The 20,703-nt window shown below is 43.7% G+C and overlaps 1 protein-coding gene across 1 annotated transcript in view; it reads right to left on the bottom strand.

Annotated features, from left to right (window-relative positions):
- KIAA1210 (KIAA1210 ortholog) overlaps positions 1 to 20,703 on the bottom strand; it is an 84,877-nt gene that overhangs the window by 45,416 nt on the left and 18,758 nt on the right. Inside the window, exons 2-4 of the mRNA XM_086388257.1 lie at positions 10,146 to 10,192; positions 8,208 to 8,278; positions 2,515 to 2,680 (exon numbers count right to left, since the gene is read on the bottom strand). Of these exons, the coding sequence (XP_086244383.1) occupies positions 2,515 to 2,680; positions 8,208 to 8,278; positions 10,146 to 10,192 (284 nt within the window). The remainder of the gene's footprint in view (positions 1 to 2,514; positions 2,681 to 8,207; positions 8,279 to 10,145; positions 10,193 to 20,703) is intronic.

The following is a 20,703-nucleotide window of genomic DNA, read 5'->3' as shown; positions in this document are numbered from 1 at the left end:
TACATACATATATAGTTTGTGATCATAGAGAAAAGTCTGGAAGGATATCCACCAAACTGTTAGCAGTGTTTCCCTCTGAGGAATGGCACTAGGAACAGCAGGAGTACTTTCATTTTATACTCTACGTACTTCTGCATAATTTTAATGTTTTCAAATGATCCACACATAGTTTTTTATATATAATAGCTTTACTGAGATATAGCTTACATACCATATAATTCACCACTGAAAGTTTACAGTTCAGCAGTGACAACACTGTGGAAGGGGAAGGAAGACCCTGAGTCTTGCTATTATTAAGGTGAAAGTTATAAAAGATCTTCCCTCTTCCACCCCACCCTCTGGATTTTAGTAGAGCTAATCTTAGTCTTCCTTATACCTATACGACTGAGTGACTGAACTGACTGAGACCTATAAGGCAATGGTCTATAATGTATGGTTTGTGAGGTATGAAGCCAGCCCCTCAGTGCAAAACCATCTCCCTCCCTAGTAAAGCTATCTGAAATTCCTCACATTCAATGCACTCATTAAGGTCCATTTTAATGAGACCTCTGCGCTGTTAGTAAGCAGTATAACACATTTGCTAACTGTCTTATTAGTTCAGTTCAGTTCAGTTGCTGAGTTGTGTCCTACTCTTTGCGACCCCATGGACTGCAGCATTCCAGGCTTCCTTGTCCATCACCAACTCCTGGAGCTTGCTCAAATTCACATCCATTGAGTCTGTAATATCACCCAAACATCTCATCCTCTGTCTTCCCCTTCTCCTCCTGCCCTCAATCTTTCCCAGCATCAGAGTCTTTTCCAATGAGTTGGCTCTTTTGAAAAGACCCTGATGCTGGGAAAGATTGAAGGCGGGAGGAGAAGGGGATGACAGAGGATGAGATGGTTGGATGGCATCACCGACTCAGTGGACATGAGTTTGAGTAAACTCTGGGAGTTGGTAATGGACAGGCAGGCCTGGCGTGCTGCAGTCCATGGGGTCACAAAGAGTTGGACATGACTGAGTGACTGAAATGAACTGAACTGACTCTGCATATGAGTTAAATAAGCAGAGTGACAATATACAGGCTTGACATACTCCTTTCCCAATTTGGAGTCCATTGTTCCATGTCTGGTTCTAACTGTTGCTTTTTGACATGAGTATAGATTTCTCAGGAGGCAGGTAAGGTGGTCTGGTATTCCCATCTCTAAGAATCTTCCACATTTTGTTGTTAGCCACACAATCAAAGACTTTGGTGTAGTCAATAAAGCAGAAGTAGATGTTTTCCTGGTACTCTTGCTTTTTCTATGATCCAATGTATGTTGGCAATTTGATCTCTGGTTCCTCTGCCTTTGGTAAATCCAGCTTGAATATCTGGAAGTTCTCAGTTCACATACTGCTGAAGCCTAGCTTGGAGAATTTTGAACATTACTTTGCTAGCGTATGAGATGAGTGCAATTGTGTCGTAGTTTGAACATTCTTTGGCATTGCCTTTCTTTGGGATTGGAATGAAAACTGACCTTTTCCAGTCTTGTGGGCGCTGCTAAGCTTTCCAAATTTTCTGGCATATTGAGTGCAACACTTTTGCAGCATCATCTTTTAGGATTTGAAATAGCTCAACTGGAATTCCATCACCTCCACTAGCTTTCATTACCTCCAAGCAAAGCCTTGAGGCAATGGATAGCAGGACACTTGAGTTTTGTTGGGATTTCAGATAAGTCTGGGGTTTAAGGCCAGGGGAACAGGCCCAAGTGGAACTCCATAGAGGGCAATTCAATTGATCCAGAAAGAGCCTGGGGGGTACTGGGCGTCCAGATTTTCCACATTTCTAAGATGTGGAATTTGGGGCTTCAAAGATGAAAGTCTGAACAGGAATGGCAGTGGTGGCTGAGAAACAGTCTTCCCCATACTTATATGATCAGTTACAGCATTTGCCCCAGTCTCTTGGGATGGAGGGAGAAATAGACTTGGGTTCCTTGCTTGCTTGTTGTTGTTGTTGTTGTTTTTAATTAACACAGTGATTTCACCCTTACGTCTCAACCCAGCTAGATGGCTTCACCATCTAAGATTTTAATCACACATTATGAGATCTGGAGTCTGAGGGCAGTGCAAGCAAATCAGATCAAGCTTCCAAAACGATGGAGACTATCCTTCCCTTATGAAACAGAGGCCACCAGCTCCTCTCTAGTGGTAGGCTCCACATCTCAAGTGCTTGTAGCTGTGACACAGCAGGATTGCCCTGATCTACCCACACCCTCTTACCCAGTGCTCTTAGGGGAGTGGGATATGCATTTGGTATGCCCCATCCAACCCACTGAGCTGTGAAACCCAGACAGCAAGCATATATCTATGAGCACAGGGCAAACCCCCCAGGATGTGGCTGCATTGGCAAAGGCTGCAGACCCACCTCCCACAGACAGGGTGAGCAAGAGCCCCTGGGGACCAAAGGCCAGTGATGATTCAGCTGCCAAACGAGGACCTGGCTGTAGCTCCCTGCCCTTTGCCTTGTCCTCAGCCCCCACCCGTCCTGAGCTTACCCTGGCATGGTTTCTTGACCTTGAACTGACTTCAGAAAAGAGATGTCAATACTGCTGCTGGACAAGCTTGTTTTGAGCCGTCTCCCTCCACGGACATCTTTGGGCTCTTTCTTCTTCTTCTTGCCAAAGAAGCTCTTGAAGGCTTTAAATCTGGATTTCTTTTTTCCTGGAAGTTATAAATGCAAGTGAGACAGAGTGTGATGGTGGAAGGGAACACAGGAGAGGAAATGGCTTTCATGTTGGGAATGAGGAGTAGGATCCCAAAAGGCCCTAGCTTTTGCACCAGTGCCCCTGGCATTGTTCATCTGCTTTGTTCTCTTCTTAGGAACTCACCAACAAAGTATCTGAGTTTCTGGTGAAAGCAGAAGCTCAGGCCCCAGCCTGTGGCCTCCGGGCAGCCTCTATTCATGCTCAACTCACCCTGCATTCACTTGCCTCTCAATTTCAACTATTAACACACACCTCTTCCCTGGCCCTAAGAAGTTCATTCATACACAGCAACTTTTGAGCCAACATAAGCACTTGGTACCCTGATCACTGGAGTTTTTGTGATCCAGCTGGGAAGCCAAGCTTCCACATGTGACAGATACTTCAGGACCTTTGGAAATCCATGTGGGAGCTGGTATTGCCCAACCTGTGTGCTGCAAGGATGCAGACCCAAGGAACGAGTGCAGGGGGTTGGTGTGGTCATGGAAGATGTCTTCTAAGAAGGGCTTTATGAGGAAGGGAGAGGGCCAGGAATTGGGCAGAAAGGGGTGCTGGGCAAAGAAGCACCCTGTGCAAAAGGCGTGACAACATCACCAAAGAATTTTGCAAGGGAGGGTGTGTGTGTGCATGTATGTGTGGGTGTATTATGTGCACTGTTCCTCAATTATTGCTGATTGGTTCAGATTACCTACAGGGCTGCTGCCCTCTGCAAATGCAGATAATTGAAAGTTTGGTCTACTATCATTAAAAACAAAACAAAACAAAACAAAACAGGGCAGCAGTGAGGAATGTGAGTTTTCAATGCTCTTCAGGCTCTCTCTGGGTTTTCTTGAGTTTCTTAATAAGCACATGTATCTTTCTCCCGGCTCAGAAGAGGGGGAGGGCAGGGGAGTTTGTGCTGCATTCATCCGTGAGAAGGAACCTGCTCTTACTGTTTCACATGCAGTAATTTACCAACTCAGGTGTCTCATTCCAATTCCCAACAGCCTGGTCTCTGGAAGCCAACAAGACTGTTATAAGATAGGCTTAGTGGTGTGGTGGAAAACACCACCAGAGAGTAAGAAAACTCTGGAATACTGAGCTTGGTTTGGCTCTGCTATCGATTAGCTCTGTAACCTCAGGCAAGTCACTCAACCTCTCTGGGGCTCAGCTGGAAAATAAGGGGATCATGCTAATCAGTGTCTCCCAAAGCGTGTTCAGAGGGATGCTCATAGGTCTATTGCATGAAAAGGGGGTTCTGCAGTCTAGTCAATCTGAAAAATGTTGATTAAACACAGTTTAGGGCTCTGTGTTCCAACAAAACTTTTCTGAAACTTCAACATGCCTATGTGGATGGTGAAGTGCCAAGAAACTGGGTATCAGTGTTGTCTCCCCGATGCATGTATGCAGAACATCTAGCAAAACACACTTAGGCAAATGCTGAAGTAGGGCTCCTTCTAGTGCTGAAATACTATGGCCTGTCTGTGTACTGATTGCTCCTGGGCCTGCCTAGTCTAGAACCTTTAGAAAGGTTTATAAACCTCAAGGCCTGCCTTAAGTCCAATTTTCCACCATCACTACAATTCATGCTCCTTTTTGCACACTTAAAACTTGACTGCTGGCACCACACATTTTGCACCTGAATGGTCTCTAGTCTGTGCCTTCATTCATTCATTCAACTATTCAGTGAACATTTATTAAGGTCAAGCACTTACTATGTTTTGTGTATCAATGAGAAAGGAATAAGATACGGTTCTATGTTTTAGCTACTGTCCCCCAGCTCAGGGCTGTAGGCAGGCCCTCTTTAGCATCCTTTTTAGCAACTAGCACAGTGCAAACACACGGTGACACTCCAGAGACAGCTGAACCCACTGAGGGGTGCAGAGAACCAACATAGCTTGTCACATCCCTTCCTTAAATTGAGATCACTGGGCACAGCCATTCTTAAGCATCCTATCATTTAAATGCTGGCCCTTATCACGATTGATATAAATTGTAAATAATGTAGGAAAGAGTTTGGCATAGGATCTGGCATGTAGTAAATGCTAATAAGTGAGCTAGAATTAAGGAATCAATTATTGTCTATTAAGACCAGATTCAATTCTATCTATAAAACTGATCTATCAATTCTAACCATCTAACCATCTATAGATAAAGAGAAGCACCATTGGGGCAATGAAGGAAGATGGTAGTATTTATGCTTGATAATCCTTGCTTAAGTAACTTCAGTTCTGAAAGGTCTGAGGAATCTCTCATTTACTAGGATATACCTACATAGGGTCATGGTTAGGATAAATTTGGCAAGTGTACCTTGAGACAGACAGAATAAAGCATGAAGACGCATTAGGAAATATATATTTTCCCAAGTTCCCTTTTTTAATTTTTTAAGGAAAAAAATTAAACGAATTTCTAGGATAATGAATTATTTAAAATGATGTTTGACCTCATAGAACTACTGTGAGGATTCAACGTGAAAGTGCTGAAAAGTATACAGGACAGAGTAGGCTGGCCCTAAAATAATCTGCATTTTGCTCCCCAGCTTTCTAATCTTCCCACCCCCTAAGGATTCCTAAAATCCATGCAATAGGGATATTTTAATGTAAAATCCTGATTACTATACTCTGTTAATGACTATACTCAGTTTTTTACTGGGATATATTTACCAATTAGATCTCAGGATAAATGCCCTTATCTGTAGTATTTGCCTACTTCTGTGGTGTAAATACTCCCACGGTGGTCAATTTCAAGCTAGTAATATGACATTTAGGAAGAGACATGCACAGCCCCTCAAGTCAGCCTGAGCCAGCTCCAACAGACCACTAAATAATTGCTGCCCAGTGATTAAGAATTGGGCAGTGCCATCTCACAAACAGGAAGGAGCCTTTGTAGCCACTGCCATTTTTCAAACAGAAGGAATGGGATTTATTGATTCTTGACAGGCAGATCTCCTTCTGGCCTTCTGAAATGAGAACAACTTTCTGCTCAGTGTTGGGAACCATAATGGTTATTGTCCTTCTTGCCTAGAAATCCCATAAGGGAAGGGAGGTGGGCAAAGCTAGAGGATTTCAAGTTGCAAACCTGCTTCTTACATACCAGCAAAGAGAGCCAGGAGAGAATCAGCAGGTGGTAGCTAGATCCGTGACACAATCTATAAACACTTAATAACTGAATAAAAACACTTCCAATAAATTTTTCAGGCTGTAAAACTGAGTGTACCAAACATAATTGTACAAAACTTCATAATTTGTACAAACCAAATTATGTTTTGACACATTTTTATGTTCCTAAATTAACCAAACGACTAATGACTTAAGAACTATGCTGCTACTGCTGCTGCTGCTAAGTTACTTCAGTCGTGTCTGACTCTGTGAGACCCCATAGACAGCAGCCCACCAGGATCCCCCATCCCTGGGATTCTCCAGGCAAGAACACTGGAGTGGGTTGCCATTTTCTTCTTCAATGCATGAAAGTGGAAAGTGAAAGTGAAGTCGCTCAGTCATGTCTGACTCTTAGCGACCCCATGGACTGTAGCCTACCAGGCTCCTCCGTCCATGGGAGTTTCCAGGCAAGAGTACTGGAGTGGGGTGCCATTGCCTTCTCTGTAAGAACTATAACAGGTGTTAAAAATTAAGTATGCACACATTCCAATTTCCCTCCAATCTTCCATTTCGGCAGAAACAGCTTATTTTCCCATGAGGATGTAAAATATTGGTTGGCCAAAAAGCTCATTTGGGTTTATGAGCTTTCCCAATTCCCTGGGTGGGGAAGATCCCCTGTAGAAAGAAATGGCAACCCACTCCAGTATTCTTGCCTGGGAAAACCCATAGACAGAGGAGCATAGTGTGCTACAGTCCATGGGGTCGCAAAGAGTTGGACATGACTGAGTGACTAAACAACAACAAGACTTATGTAGGTCACCTATACACTGGGTAACTTATTCCCCTACAAGGCACAGCAGTGATGGTCAGTGAGCTGACAGCTGTCTGGATTTCTCCTGTAACAAAGCCATTGACCTCCCTGTCCAAGTCCAAGGACTACATATTCCCAAACAGGCAGTAGCTTTCAACATCCCCATGCACTGAGGGCCGGCAGTATGTCACATGCCAGGAAACAGCCCATGGAAGCCATCCCCTGACCTTCCCCCAGAGAAAAAAACACAACTCCAATGAAGAAATTATCACCTCGGATTGTGTATTTGCTTACCTACCATGCACACAGGCCCTTCTGGGTTGAACTTAATGAGCTTTCAAAATGCAAGGCACATAATGGTGACCTTGCTCTCTTGCATTGCTTCTTGGAAAGAAAACTCTTCTAATTAGCCTTTCTTCCCTTCAACTTCCCAACAGCCACTGTATTCTCTGTCTGGCAATGACTCATACTACAAATGTACCCAAATGTTTGGTCTCTTAAAAAGGATTGTGAATAGAGAAAGGGTATTTCCTTACCTCCACTCTTCATCAAGATGCACTGCATTGCCATCTTTTTTGGTAGACATCTGTCTAGCTCATATCCAAAAAGATAGGTCAGTTCATTTGGTTGTTGGGGCTGCCTTGGTGAGGAGGCCTATCATTCATTTATTTATTCATTCATTTCTTAAAAACTTTTGAGCATCTAATCACGCTCTCTGAGGCCCAATACTGAACAATGGTGACACAGAGATGAAGACCCAAGCCCTGTCCTCAGGGGTCCATGCACCATGTTCAGCATCCCCCTACTCACTTCATTAGTGAAATCAGGCCTCTGGGAAGCCTCAAGAAGGTTCCCTGCTCTCTGTCTTTCCAGACCAAGTCTTCTGCCCAACACACTACTAAGAAAATTCAGCAATCATTGAAGAACAACCCAGTGAACTCTTCAATTCAGTTCTGTCTTTAAATTCAATGTCTCACCTTATATCTTTGGGTTCTTCCCCTTCCCTCCACATTTTTTTTCAGTGTCAGTAAAACTTATCATTGTTTAGTGACCTTTGCCTATTACCCCATCCATGGTCTCCTATCACTCACAGGTGATTCATAGTTTATAATTATAATTTAAATGAATACACATCTAAGTAGATTTTGCAAAAGAAATTTTTGTAAATTGTTCCCATTTAATAGAAGCCTATGGTGATGTCTTTTGTTACTATACCCCCTTTACACCTCAAAATTACAAATTTATCTATTAGTTAGATCTGGATTACTATCTATGGCAAAACCTCAATTGAATCTCTCAGATCATGGCCTGTTCTTATTTCTTTTTCTGATTAAGCAGAAATACTCCTTTTGCCTTAGTAAACAGAACCTGGTAACCATCTTCAAGGAAGACTGCAAGGTCTAGACAAAACTTTTTAGACTATCAGAGATTGAGATGAAAGAGAAGAGCTTAGAAGATGGAAAAGTAAATGTTGACTGAGTATTATCATTAGAAATTTGATATGAACTTGTCTTCTTGTGACTTGATTCTGTCTTCTAAGGGTTAAACACACTAAACAAGTCTAGTTCTAGTTATCAAGATTATATTGGGTTACTTACCCTCATCACTGGTCTCCAGAACTTCCACACTGCCAGAAACTTCACTTAGTGATTCAGACATAATTGGTTCACTAAAATAAAATATAGAGCAAGAAACCAAAAAAAATCATTCAATATCCAGTATATTACACAATCATTTTACCTGACTCCTTATCCTCCAGTTAGATTCTTAAACTATGCAAGAAAAGATATATAAAGGGAATTGCCATTAGAGAGAACTATTCTTCCTTTAAAAAAGACAATGGTTCCATTTACATGAAATGTACAAGATAGGTAAACACAGAAAGTATTTTGCTTAGGGCTAGAGGTGTTTTTTGAGTGATAGAATACAGAATTTCTTTTTGAAGTAATAACAATATTCTAAAATTAATTGTGATGGTCACACAAATCTTTGGTTTTTTAAAAATTTTATTTATTTGGCTCCATAGGGTCTTAGTTGTGGCACCCAGGATCCTTGTTGTGGTGAGAGGGTTGTGGCTCGCAGGTTAGTTGCTCTGTGGCATGCGGAATCTTAGTTCCCCCAAGGATCAAACGTGAATCCCTTGTATTGGAAGGCAGATTCTTAACCACCAGGGAAGTCTCCAAATCTTTGAATATACTAAAAAGCACTGAACTGTATACTTTAAAAGAGTGAATTGTATCATATATGAATTACAGCTCAATAAGGCTATTACTGGGACTTCCCTGGCAGTTCAGTGGTTAAGACTCCATGCTTCCAATGCAGGAGGTGCATGTTTGATCCCTGGTGAGGAAACTAAGATCCCACATGCCATGCAGTTCAGCCAAAAACAAAGAAATAAATAAAGCTGTTACCAAAAAATAAAAGACAAATATACAAAACCTGGTCTATTGCTTTGTGTGGGGGCCCATTAGATTTGGAGGCCTTTTACTATTCATGGGTGTACCCAGGCAGACAGAATTGTATTGATAAGCTATAAAGAAAAAATTAAGATACCCGACTACATAAAAATTTTAAACTTTTGGCCAAAAAAAGTAGAGTCAGCAAATGAATAACAAACTAGGAAGTAATACTTACAGCAAATACAGATTTCGGGGTCGATTTTCTTAACTGGCAAGAGTGCATATAAATCAATAAAAGACAAACAACTGGATATAAAATGGGGCAAATGATACAACAGGAAGTTTATCAAAAAAGAAATACATAAAGAAATGCTCAGTCCTACTCATAATTAAAAAAATGTAAATCAAAATATCAAGTCAACATTTTCACCTATCAGATTGTCAAGAAGTTTTAATTTTGATGTTCCATGCTGACAAAGATGGGAAAAATAGACATGTTCATACATTATGGAGTGTAAATTGCTCTCTGAATAAGCAATTTCACAGTATCAAAATAAAAAATATATACATACCTTTTGATACAGTAACATCACAACTGGAACTTTACCCTGTAGCTATACTCACACTTGCACACAAAAATATACATGCAAGAATGTTTCTTACAGCATTGTTTTAAGTAGCCCAAAATGAGAAACGGCCAAAGTGACCATCAAAAGGGTAATTCTCCCTTGACTCTGATTCTATGTCATAGGAGAATTATCTATCCTTGGCCTCCTTTCCATTAGTGCAGATAATCAACTGAGAGTCTACTGTACATTTTCTTTTTTTTAGGCAAGTCTCAAATTTTTTATTTAAAGAAATGATGCATAATACATAGCAATAATTTCAACAAGCTTTTTGTTTAAATTTTAGCCTCTGTAGACTCAAAAGCACAAGGAATTACTTACATATCTAAAAATAATACTCTGAAATTTCATTTTATTTTTCATCTTCTGTACTGCTTTTGCTATCAAGATATAGGTATTCCTACATAATGTTTTGGCCTTCCCGAGTGACTCAGTGGTAAAGAACCTATAGGAGACCCAGTTTTGAACCCTGGTTAGGCACAATCCCCTGGTGAAGGAAATGGCAACTTACCCAGTATTCTTGCCTGGAGAATTCCACAGACAGAGCACCCTGGAGGGCTATAGTCCATGGGGTCAAAAAGAGTTAGACATGACTTAGCAACTAAAACAACAACAATATAATGCTTTAGATTTTTTCCCTTTATATTAACCTTAATCATAATACATTTTCCATTCATTCTAGCCAAAGCTAGAGATGATACGACTAGGGAAGCATATCAGTTGATAATCACACTTTTTAAATTATGCTGACATTTTTTTAAATTTTATTTTATTTTTAAACTTTACATTAAATTATGCTGACATTTTTAATCAGAGTTGGTGTGTGGAGGGGAAGGGTTCTGATCAGTACCATAACCCAGAGAAAGGATGCTATATTCACATATAGCAGGAGCACTGTGGAGAGGCAGGCAGGGACTTATCATAGCTCCTTATCATAGCTCCCCTTGGGGTCTTGATTCAAGTACCATCAAGTTGAATTCAGTAGGTTCTGGATTCCCTCTCCCTACCCTGGATCTCTTCTGCTTCCAGAAATAGTCAACCTGCCATTGCTGTTTCATAGATGGGCTCCAGGCCCAGCCTGCACTGCCCTCTAGCCGTAAGCTCTGATGTGGTGACCACAGGTTCTGAGGTGAAGGTGAACTTGAGCGGTCACCCACTGAGAGTGACTGAGGCCTTGGCAAGCAAAAGTTTCCAAACCACATGGAAAGCTGACAGGGTCCTGGTATCAAAATGACTTGAGACTCTCTCACTGAAAAGTCTCATGGTTCCCCACGGGTTTGTGTTCTTTCTCACTGCAATGAATAATAAAACCAGCTTGTTCAATGGCAGATGTGTTCCAGGTGGGCTTTGACTGAAAGGTATTGGCACTTTATTCAAATCACTCAAAGTCTATAATCCAATATCATAATTCTGCCCGAAGATGACAACCCCAGATCCACACAGTACTCACTAATTATGACACAAACTATATATATATACACACACATACACACACACACACAAGTTCCATCTGGAGATCTGGAAGAAGCAAAGGGATAGAGCAATTCAGAAGCCCCTCAGAAAGTCAACAGGAGAACAGGAGAATTCCTTAGGCCAGGAACAATTCACATCACTGGTGAGTCCCTGTGACATCTTAAAAAACATGGCAGTGTCCCTTTCCCCTGCCACTAAGAAAGGCTTCTTAGACACTTGGGAAATAAACTATCTCTGAGCTTTAAAGAAGCCCATGGAAAAGGAGCTCATTTTCCAAAATACCAGGCCACAGCAGGTTAACGTTGCTTTTTTTTTTTTTAATTTGATTTTATTTTAAAACTTTACAATATTGTATTAGTTTTGCCAAATATCGAAATGAATCCGCCACAGGTATACCCGTGTTCCCCATCCTGAACCCTCCTCCCTCCTCCCTCCCCTCCCCTCCCTCTGGGTCGTCCCAGTGCACCAGCCCCAAGCATCCAGTACCGTGCATGGAACCTGGACTGGCAAACGTTGCTTTTGACCCACCACTGTCAGGGGTAGAAGAAAGAAGGGGAAGGACAACCAAAAAGAAAAAAGATGAAAGACAAAGGGAAAACAAAGAAAGAAGGCATCCTGCCAGCATCTGTGTTCCTAGAGCTCTAAGAAAATCATTCAATCTAAATAACCTTTGAGTTTCAACTGTCTCAAATTCTTTCTGGCATACTTGCCTTATTTCCCCAACTGAGGGCCCTGAGGACAGTACCACCATCAGCAGAGCTGTCTCCCCTTCCAAACCAACAAACCAACAACCACAACCAAACACATGAACCTTCTCCAGATTTGAAATCCTCTTCCTGTTACCACCCATTTCTCTGCATTTCTTTAAAGCCAAACTTTAAAGAGCTCTCTTAGCTTACCACTCTTATGTCTTCACTTCTGTGCTCTCTCCAACCAGCTTTCCAAATCCAACTACTTCCAAACCACTGCAGTAAAACTGCTCATGTTCAATCCAACCCTCTGCTACTTGAACTGCCTTCCCAGCAGCATCTGACACTCCCTCCTTGTTGAATAATTTTATCACTTGCCTTTCTGAACATCACATCATACTCCCTTCATTTTCCTCCTGCCTCATTGGCTGTTCCTTCTCACCCTCCTTGGCTGTATCTTCCTCCTTTCCCTGGATGTGAAATGTTGTAGCATTTGAGGGCCCTACCCTTGGCCCTTTTCTGTATGTACAGTGATTTCCTAGACCAGCACCATCACATGGAAATGTTAACAGGAGCCACAATTTCAAGCCACAGAGGTAATTTAAAATTTTCTAGCAGCCACATTTTAAAAAGCAAGAAGAAACAGGTGAAGTTAATCTTAATAATGTATTTTACTTAGTAGAACCGAAGTTTTATCATTTCAACACATAATCATTATAAAAATAATATCAATGAGGTATTTTATGTTCTTTTTTTTATATACTGTCTTTGAAATCTGGTTTGTATTTTATATGTCTAGCACTTCTCAATTTGGGCTGGCCACATTTCAAATGTTCAGTAGCACCATGGGGCTACTGACTACCATATTCTGTGTGCTAAGCCACTTCAGTTGTGTCTGACTCTTTGTGACTCCATGGGCTGTAGCCTGCCAGGCTCCTCTGTGCATGGGGTTCCCCAGGCAAGAATCCTGGAGTGGGCTGCCATTTCCTTCACTATCCATATTCTAGATGATCTCATTCATCCTTTATCAATACTATCTAGACACTAGAATCTAAAACGTCTGTCTCTAGACTGAGCCTCATCCCTGAACTCCACATTCCTATAGCAGCTGTGTAGCCAACATTTCTGGGGGCTTCCCAGTGGTGCAAGTGGTAAATAACCTGCTGGCCAATGCAGGAGACCTAAGAGACATGGGTTCGATCCCTGGATGGGGAAGATGCCCTGGAGGAGGGCATGGCAACCCACTCCAGTGTTCTTGCCTGGAGAATCCTATGGACAAAAGAGCGTGATGGGCTACAGTCCAGGGTGTCGGACAGAGTTGGAGATGATCGAAGTGACTAAGCACGCATGCATGCAGCCAACATTTCCACCTAACAGTGTGTATCAGATGATTGGGTCCCCTCACACTCACTCCTCCTGGGTTTTATGTGCTCTGGTCCCACAACCATGCCCACCTTGACCACCAAGCCTGCTACCCTCCCACCTTCTTCCTCCGCTCTAGCCTCACTGGCCTTCATGCTAATCCCTAGCACGCCCAACCTCTTTCAATCACAGGGTCTTTCATTTGCTGCTCCCTCTGCCCGGAGGGCTCTTTCCCCAGATGGTTGCATGAATGCCTCCTTTATAGAAGTCAACTCAGCTCCGAGGTTACCTCTCAGACAGAACCTCTGAGATCATTCTAGTTAAAGCCTCTAGTCTCTGTCACTTTATCCTTTGCTGGTCATCACTCTCTGAAATTACATTCTATGTTAATTTAGTTACAACGTCTTATCTGTCTCCTCTACTAGAATGTAAATTCCATTAGGGCAGGGGCCTTGTCCGTTTTGATCATGACTGGATCTCCCAGCACCTGGAATGTACCTGGTACATATATAAAGTGAAAGTGTTAGTTGCTAAGTTGTATCTGACTCTTTGCAGCCCCATGGACTGTAGCCCACCAGGCTCCTCTGTCCGTGGAATTCTCCAGGCAAGAATACTGGAGTGGGTTGCCATGCCCTCCTCCAGGGGATCTTCCCAACCCAGGTATTGAACCTGGGTCTCCTGCATCACAGGCAGATATATAAGGCACTTGATTAATGTTTGTGGAGTAAATGCCTAGATTCAATAAAAGGAGAAGTAACGAAAGAACCATCTTTGTGGTCAGAAGTTTCTTAGAAGTCGAGGCATGCTACAGGAGGCAAAGGAAAACTTGTTCTGGGAGAGGAAACTTCTTATTCACTAGCCTAGTAGCTCCCAGCAAGGCAGGCCCCGCCACTAGGTTATCCACCTGCACAGAACCAAGCTCTCTTGTCCTTGTCACAGAGACTCTGCTCCCAGGCACGAGACGCCTGTGTGTGGAGCCCCACTCTGCCAGGCGAGGCCCAGGTCCTCCTAGATGAGATTTCAGGGAAACACAGTCTGCCTCATCCTCCTTTCCAGCCACCACCATAGGCAAAACTTCTTTCCACTTCCCCCAGGCTGACCTTATTAACCAGAGCTTTGTTTCCCCAGTATCTCTTCAGAGAGGAGGAAAGGCTGTATTTATTTTTTTAATTTATTTCTTCTGACTGCACTGCACAGCATGCAGGAGCTTAGTTCCCTGACCTGGGATCAAACCTATGTCCCCCACAGTGGAAGCGTAGAGTCTTAACCACTGGACCGCCAGGGGAGTCCCAGACTGCATTACTTTCATGTTTCTCATTATGGCTTATAGAAGTTTAAAGTGAATTGGTTCCTTAATTATACCAGTGCTCTTTAACGGTGGCCTTGGCACTGCTTCTGGGCTGGTCTATAGTTTTATTTATGATGTTTAGCAAAAATTGCTGTCACCTCAGTGCTATCTCAATCTGACCATGAGCTTAGACGAGTTCACCCCCTTCCTGTTGCCTGCAGGATCACAGCCAAGATCTTAACAAAGCTCTCAGTTAGCAGGTGCTCCCCGCCCGCTCTGTTCTCCAGCAGTCCACCCCCACTCGCACCCTCATGATCTGGTCTCCCCGAATCACTCGTCATTGCCTGAACACAGCGTGTTCTTTTGCATTGTCTGTGCTCCACACAAGCTGTCCACTTGGCCCAGAACACCGCCTCCCTTGGCCCCGCATCCTTGAAATCTTACACATTCTTCAAAATCCAGCTCAAAGATACTGCCCTCACCCCACGCCCTTGCCCCTTCTGCCCCCGCCCCTGGCCCCTTGGACGTGTCTGTCGTAGTTGATATCCCCTTGAAGACAGGGACCCCATTTCACTTATCTGGAGATCCCCAGCACCTAGCACTCTAATGGCTCAGATGGTAAAGAGTCTGCCTGCAATGCAGGAGACCCAGGTTCCATCCCTGGGTTGGGAAGATCCCCTGGAGAAGGAAACAGCAATTCACTCCAGTATTCTTGCCTGGAAAATCCCATGGATGGAGGAGCCTGGCGGGCTACAATCCATGGGGTTACAAAGAGTTGGACATGACGGACCAACTAACACAGCACCTAGTATGATACCAGGCTCATGAAGGTGCCCACTGTTTACGGATGGATGAGTGCAGGAGTTAGGAGAGGGGGGATGTAGTGACAAATAGGAATCAGGGAGAATTACTTGCTTGCTTAAACATATGGGAACAACTTGAGATACACTCACAGCAAAAAAAAAAAAAAAAAACAAACCCTCTACATGAAGTCCCATGAAAAAGCTGGCAAATTGAGTAAGGAAAAAGGAGATAATGTATGTTTTTATCCAGCAAAGGATGAGAGGCCTTCAGAACCACTTCCAGAGAGCATAAAGCCCTGTAATAATGGTCATCGGGAAGCCTGACCCAGCAGAAATAGAAACTCTCTCTAGGCCAGCCCCAGATGCTGAAGCCCCAGAACAGCCTTTTCCTTTTCAAACCATCTGACTTAAGAGCTGAACAAGGGCTCTGGGGAGGCGAGAGGAGGAGAGAAAAAACAAGTAAAAAGGCCTGTCTTCCAAGGTTGTTGAAATGTTTTAACCACAGCCTGGTCATGTTTAAAGATTCAGTAGAATTTGCTAGACAGCTTTGCTGCCTTCCCAGAGTGGGGAATGCTAATGAGAAGCAGCTGGCCTCATTTTAAAAATTTGATAGATTAAAATGTTTTTCATAGAGTCTGTGGTAGGCAGAATTCTACAATGACCCCCAAGGTTGTTGCCTCCCTGGTTTGCATGCCTTATAAATCCTTGCCCCTTGAGTGTGGGTGGACCTGGCCTAATCAGGTGGTCTCTTTTAAAAGTGCATCTATGCATAGAGAATGGACTTGTGGACACAGCGGAGGATGGAGAGGGTAGGCGAATTGAGAAAGTAGCACTGACATATATACACTATCATGTGTGTTGGAGAAGACTCTTAAGAGTCCCCTAGACAGCAAGGAGATCCAACCAGTCCATCCTAAAGGAAATCAACCCTGAATATTCATTGGAAGGGCTGATGCTGAAGCTGAAGCTCCAATACTTTGGCCACCTAATGTGAACAGCTGACTCATTGGAAAAGCCCCTGATGCTGGGAAAAATTGAGGAAAGGAGAAGTGGGTGACAGAGGATGAGATGGTTGGATGGAATCACCAACTCAATGGACATGAGTTTAAGCAAACTCCAGGAGAAAGTGAAGGGCAAGGAACCCTGGCGTGCTGCAGTCCACGGGGTCACAAAGAGCTGGACACAACTTAGTGACTGAACAACAACTTGTACAATAGATAGCTAGAGGGAAGTTACTATGTAGCACAGGGAGCCCAGCCTCATGCTCTATGATGACCTTGAGGTGGGGGATGGGATAGGAGGGGGAAGGGAGGCTCAAGAAGGAGAGGATATATGTATAATTATGACTGATTTGCATTGTTATATGGCAGAAACCAGCACAACATTGTAAAGCAATTTTCCTCCAATTAAAAAACAGTGGGTTTATGGATGTGATCATAAAATTTGACTAGTGTTTCCGTATTTCATTTTCTAGATCTCAGTCCTTCACCCCAAAGATACAACTAAAAAGGTTTTCATATTTCATACAAAACTCTTATATCGTTAATAAGACATTGGCTTGCCCAGTATTTTGATGCTGATCTTTATTTTTAGGTAGTTTGGAAGAAACAGTACCAAAGTCATTGGTCATCAATGGACCCTCTAAACTGGGATTTAGCCAGAAACAAGCCTTACAAACAATGTTTGAATGGCTACTTTATCAATTCCCCTGAGGATCATAAAAAGTTAATTATTTTTTTAATTAATTTATTTATTTTAATTGGAGGCTAATTACTTTACAATATCGTGGTGGTTTTTGCCCTACATTCACATGAATCAGCCATGGGATTCTTTATATATAATGTGTCTTAAGACATTAGGGCATAATTTTCTAGTAGAACTTTTGTTAAAAAGGTTGCACAATAATACTTTCAAAATGACATAGCTAATACAGTAGGGGTTCCCAGGTGGCCCTAGTGGTAAAGAACCTGCCTGCCAATGCAGGAGGTGCCTGAGACTTGGGTTCAATCCCTGGGTCAGGAAGATCCCCTGGAGGAGGGCATGGCAACCCAGTCCAGTATTCTTGCCTGGAGAATCCCACGGACAGAGAAGCCTGGTAGGCTATGGTCCATGGGGTTGCAAAGAGTTGGACCCGACTGAGAGACTTAGCATTCACACATGCAATACAGTGGTAAGATTTACCTGTACACTGTAATATCAGACCAGATCAGATCAGTCGCTCAGTCGTGTCCAACTCTTTGCGACCCCATGAATCGCAGCACGCCAGGCCTCCCTGTCCATCACCAACTCCCGGAGTTTACTCAGACTCACATCCATCGAGTCAGTGATGCCATCCAGCCATCTCATCCTCTGTCGTCCCCTTCTCCTCCTGCCCCCAATCCCTCCCAGCATCAGAGTCTTTTCCAATGAGTCAACTCTTCACATGAGGTGGCCAAAGTATTGGAGTTTCAGCTTTAGCATCATTCCTTCCAAAGAAATCCCAGTGTGACAGTTATTTATTGTTAAACAGACATTTAACAGTTGTTAAATGTCTCAGATATATGACTGGAAATAATTTCATAAAAATCTGAAAGCATCTTTACCAATATAGTTATCTTAGTGAATAAATGCTCTTTGCTGTCTGAAGTAAAAAAAAAAAAAAAAAAAAGGTGGGTGTAGAGATCACATATAGAAGTCAGAGAGATTCAAAGCTGCAGTGGACACTCTCCTGTGGGCCTGGAAGGAACAAACTGCCATATTGTGGAGAGGACCAAGTGGCAGAGAACAGCAGGGGCTGAGGGCAACCCTTGATTGACGGCTATCAAGGAAGTAGGGACCTCAACCCCACAGCCTCAGAGAAACTGCATTCTGCCAACAAGCAGTCAGTTTGGAAAATAACTTCAGATGGGCCCTCAGCCCTGTCTGATCCATTGACTGCAGTCTTGTGAGGCCCTGAGCAGAGGGCCTGATAAACCATGCCTAGTCTCTTGATTCATAGAAACTGAGAGATAATAAATTTGTGTGGTAGGACACTCAAATTTTTGGCATTTGTTACACAGCAATGAACATGAATATGAATAGAATACAAATACAAGTCCTATGGGCCCCAGCTGCAATTGAGAATGAAGTAAAAAGTGGGGCAGGTTTGGAGCCATGTAAGCCACAAGGCAGAATTTGGTAAGAGGTCCATGAGGGGACTGTTTATCCCCTTCCCCAACCCATTCCACCACAAGCACAAGAACATAGGTTACCACTCTCGCAAGTGGCCTGTCAGCTGAGCAGGTTAGATAGACCTTGCAAATATTAGAACAGGTGAAAACCCTGAAGGCTCACTTTGTTAAGAGAACGTCACCAACTTCTTTCAAATATGCCTATACTCTGTCCCCTCAGCCAGGTGTGTGTGCTGTGTAACCACCAACCAGTGGATGTAGATTCTTGGGCCGATCGTTCTGAGGCATGACCTGGGAAGGGGGAGGAGAAGCACCCAGCTACGTCTAGAGGAAGTGTCTTTTGCCAGGATGCCAACTCATTGAGGAACCAGGGCTCCCCCTGAAATGAAAGTATGAGAAAGGGCCCCTTTTCCCCTTACTAGTTGTAAAATAAGCTAACCTCTAATGGAACGTGATCATTCCCCCTTCCTCTTTTCCTTGCATGAGATTGGTGGGAGGAAACCAAAGATTTGGCCAATTCTTGAAATGTGGCCCTTGGACTCCATGATGGAGACAGCTGCCCCTCAAATCACATAACGAGCTCTAGAAGTCCCACCTAACAAGCCCACCAGTTATCAGAATGTCTCTGACATGGCCAGTCACCCCACTGACTGGCAGCATTCACTCCGAGTGGTACAGCTGTGATGCTGAGTTCCACCCAGGCTCTGACTACTTCCATGCACAAATCAGGGCTTTCTGAGGTCGTCAGCATGACTGGCATTTTCACAGCTGGGGCCAGGGTGGCAGCATGTCTCAGCAGGCTCGAGGCCAACCAGTTAGCTCTGGAACCTCTGTTTGCTCATGTTCCTGGGTGCAGAGGATCCCATCCCATCCCTCATGGGATGCTGGACTTGGGAGAAATCGTTCTTTTTTTAATTTTTATTGGAGTATAATTGCTTTACAATGTTGTGTTAGTTTCTACTGTACAGCCAAGTGAGTCAGCTGTATGTATACATATATCTCCTCTTTTTTGAATTTTCTTACCATTTAGGTCACCACAGAGCAATGAGTAGAGTTCCATGCTATACAGTAGATTCTCATTAATTATCTAGTTTATACATAGTACAGTGTATATATGTCCATTCCAATCTCCCAATTCATCCCACCTGCCCTCTTTTCCTCCTTGGTACCCATACACTTGAGGAGAACAATCTTGACAGTCATCTATCCTGGCTCTGAGGACCCTGGGTGGGTCTCTGCCCAAAGCAGAAACTGATACATGGCTTTGAAAACGAAAGTGTCAGTCGCTCAGTCATGTCCAACTCTTTACAACCCCATGGACTGCAGCCCACCTGGCTCCTCTGTCCATGGGATTCTCCAGGCAAGAATACTGGAGTGGGTTGCCATTCCCTTCTCCAGGGGATCTTCCTGACCCAGGAATCAAACCTGGGTATTCCACATTGCAGGCAGATTCTTTACCATCTGAGCCACCAGGAAAGCTTTGGTGGCTCATTATTTGAAAAGACCTCTTCAGCAGCCTCTGCAAAGCCAACCCGCAAATGCCCATGGATGTCAACAGGAAGCTGTCCAAGGGCTAGAGGGCTGCTCCTCCACACTCCACGCCCTCACCCGTGGGCATGTGGCCACCAGAATCATCAGACACCCAGACACACCCTCTAGGGGACTCCTGCCTCGGACACCTGCTCCAGAGTAACTGTCCCCCAGGCCTTTCTTCCACACCCGGAGGCCAGAGGAAAATGACAGCCCACCACTCCACTGCCCCATCACATGGAAGCCCGTTTCAGGAATACCTGTCAACACCCTGTTGTTGTCATCCAGAGCACATGTCTTTATCCTGGCAACCTCAAAAGAAGAGGTTGTCTTGGTTGGAAACCTGCTCAAAATGTCTGCAGAGCATCATCTCTCCAGTGGGAGAAGGGAGGAACTGGAAAGATCCACTCCTTATCTCCAAGAAGCAGCTGCCACAGCCACGCTGGCTGCAGGGTTCCCCCACCCTCCTCTTCTCTGTTTTGTTTCCTTCTCTGTGCCTTTTCCTTCTCCAGCACTTCCATTTGAAAAGGCTCTGGTTCTGCCTTCTTTCCCCATCATTGCACCTCACCCCTCTAGTAAACCAGGAGAAGCACAGAAAGACCTAACTCATGTGGCTCCTAACATCTTAGATCTGCTGGGGATGTGGTGGCGCAAGTGGTAAAGAGCTCACCTGCCAATGCCAGGAGATGTAAGAGGCGCAGGTTCAATCCCTGGATCAGGAAGATACCCTGAGGAGAACATGGCAACCCACTCCAGTATTCTTGCCTGGAGAATC

Source organism: Bos grunniens, chromosome X, assembly GCF_055505025.1.
Source record: "Bos grunniens cultivar Pamir isolate PY7600 chromosome X, Bosgru_T2T1.0, whole genome shotgun sequence".
NCBI lineage: Eukaryota > Metazoa > Chordata > Mammalia > Artiodactyla > Bovidae > Bos > Bos grunniens.
This window is presented reverse-complemented; position numbering and strand designations above follow the sequence as displayed.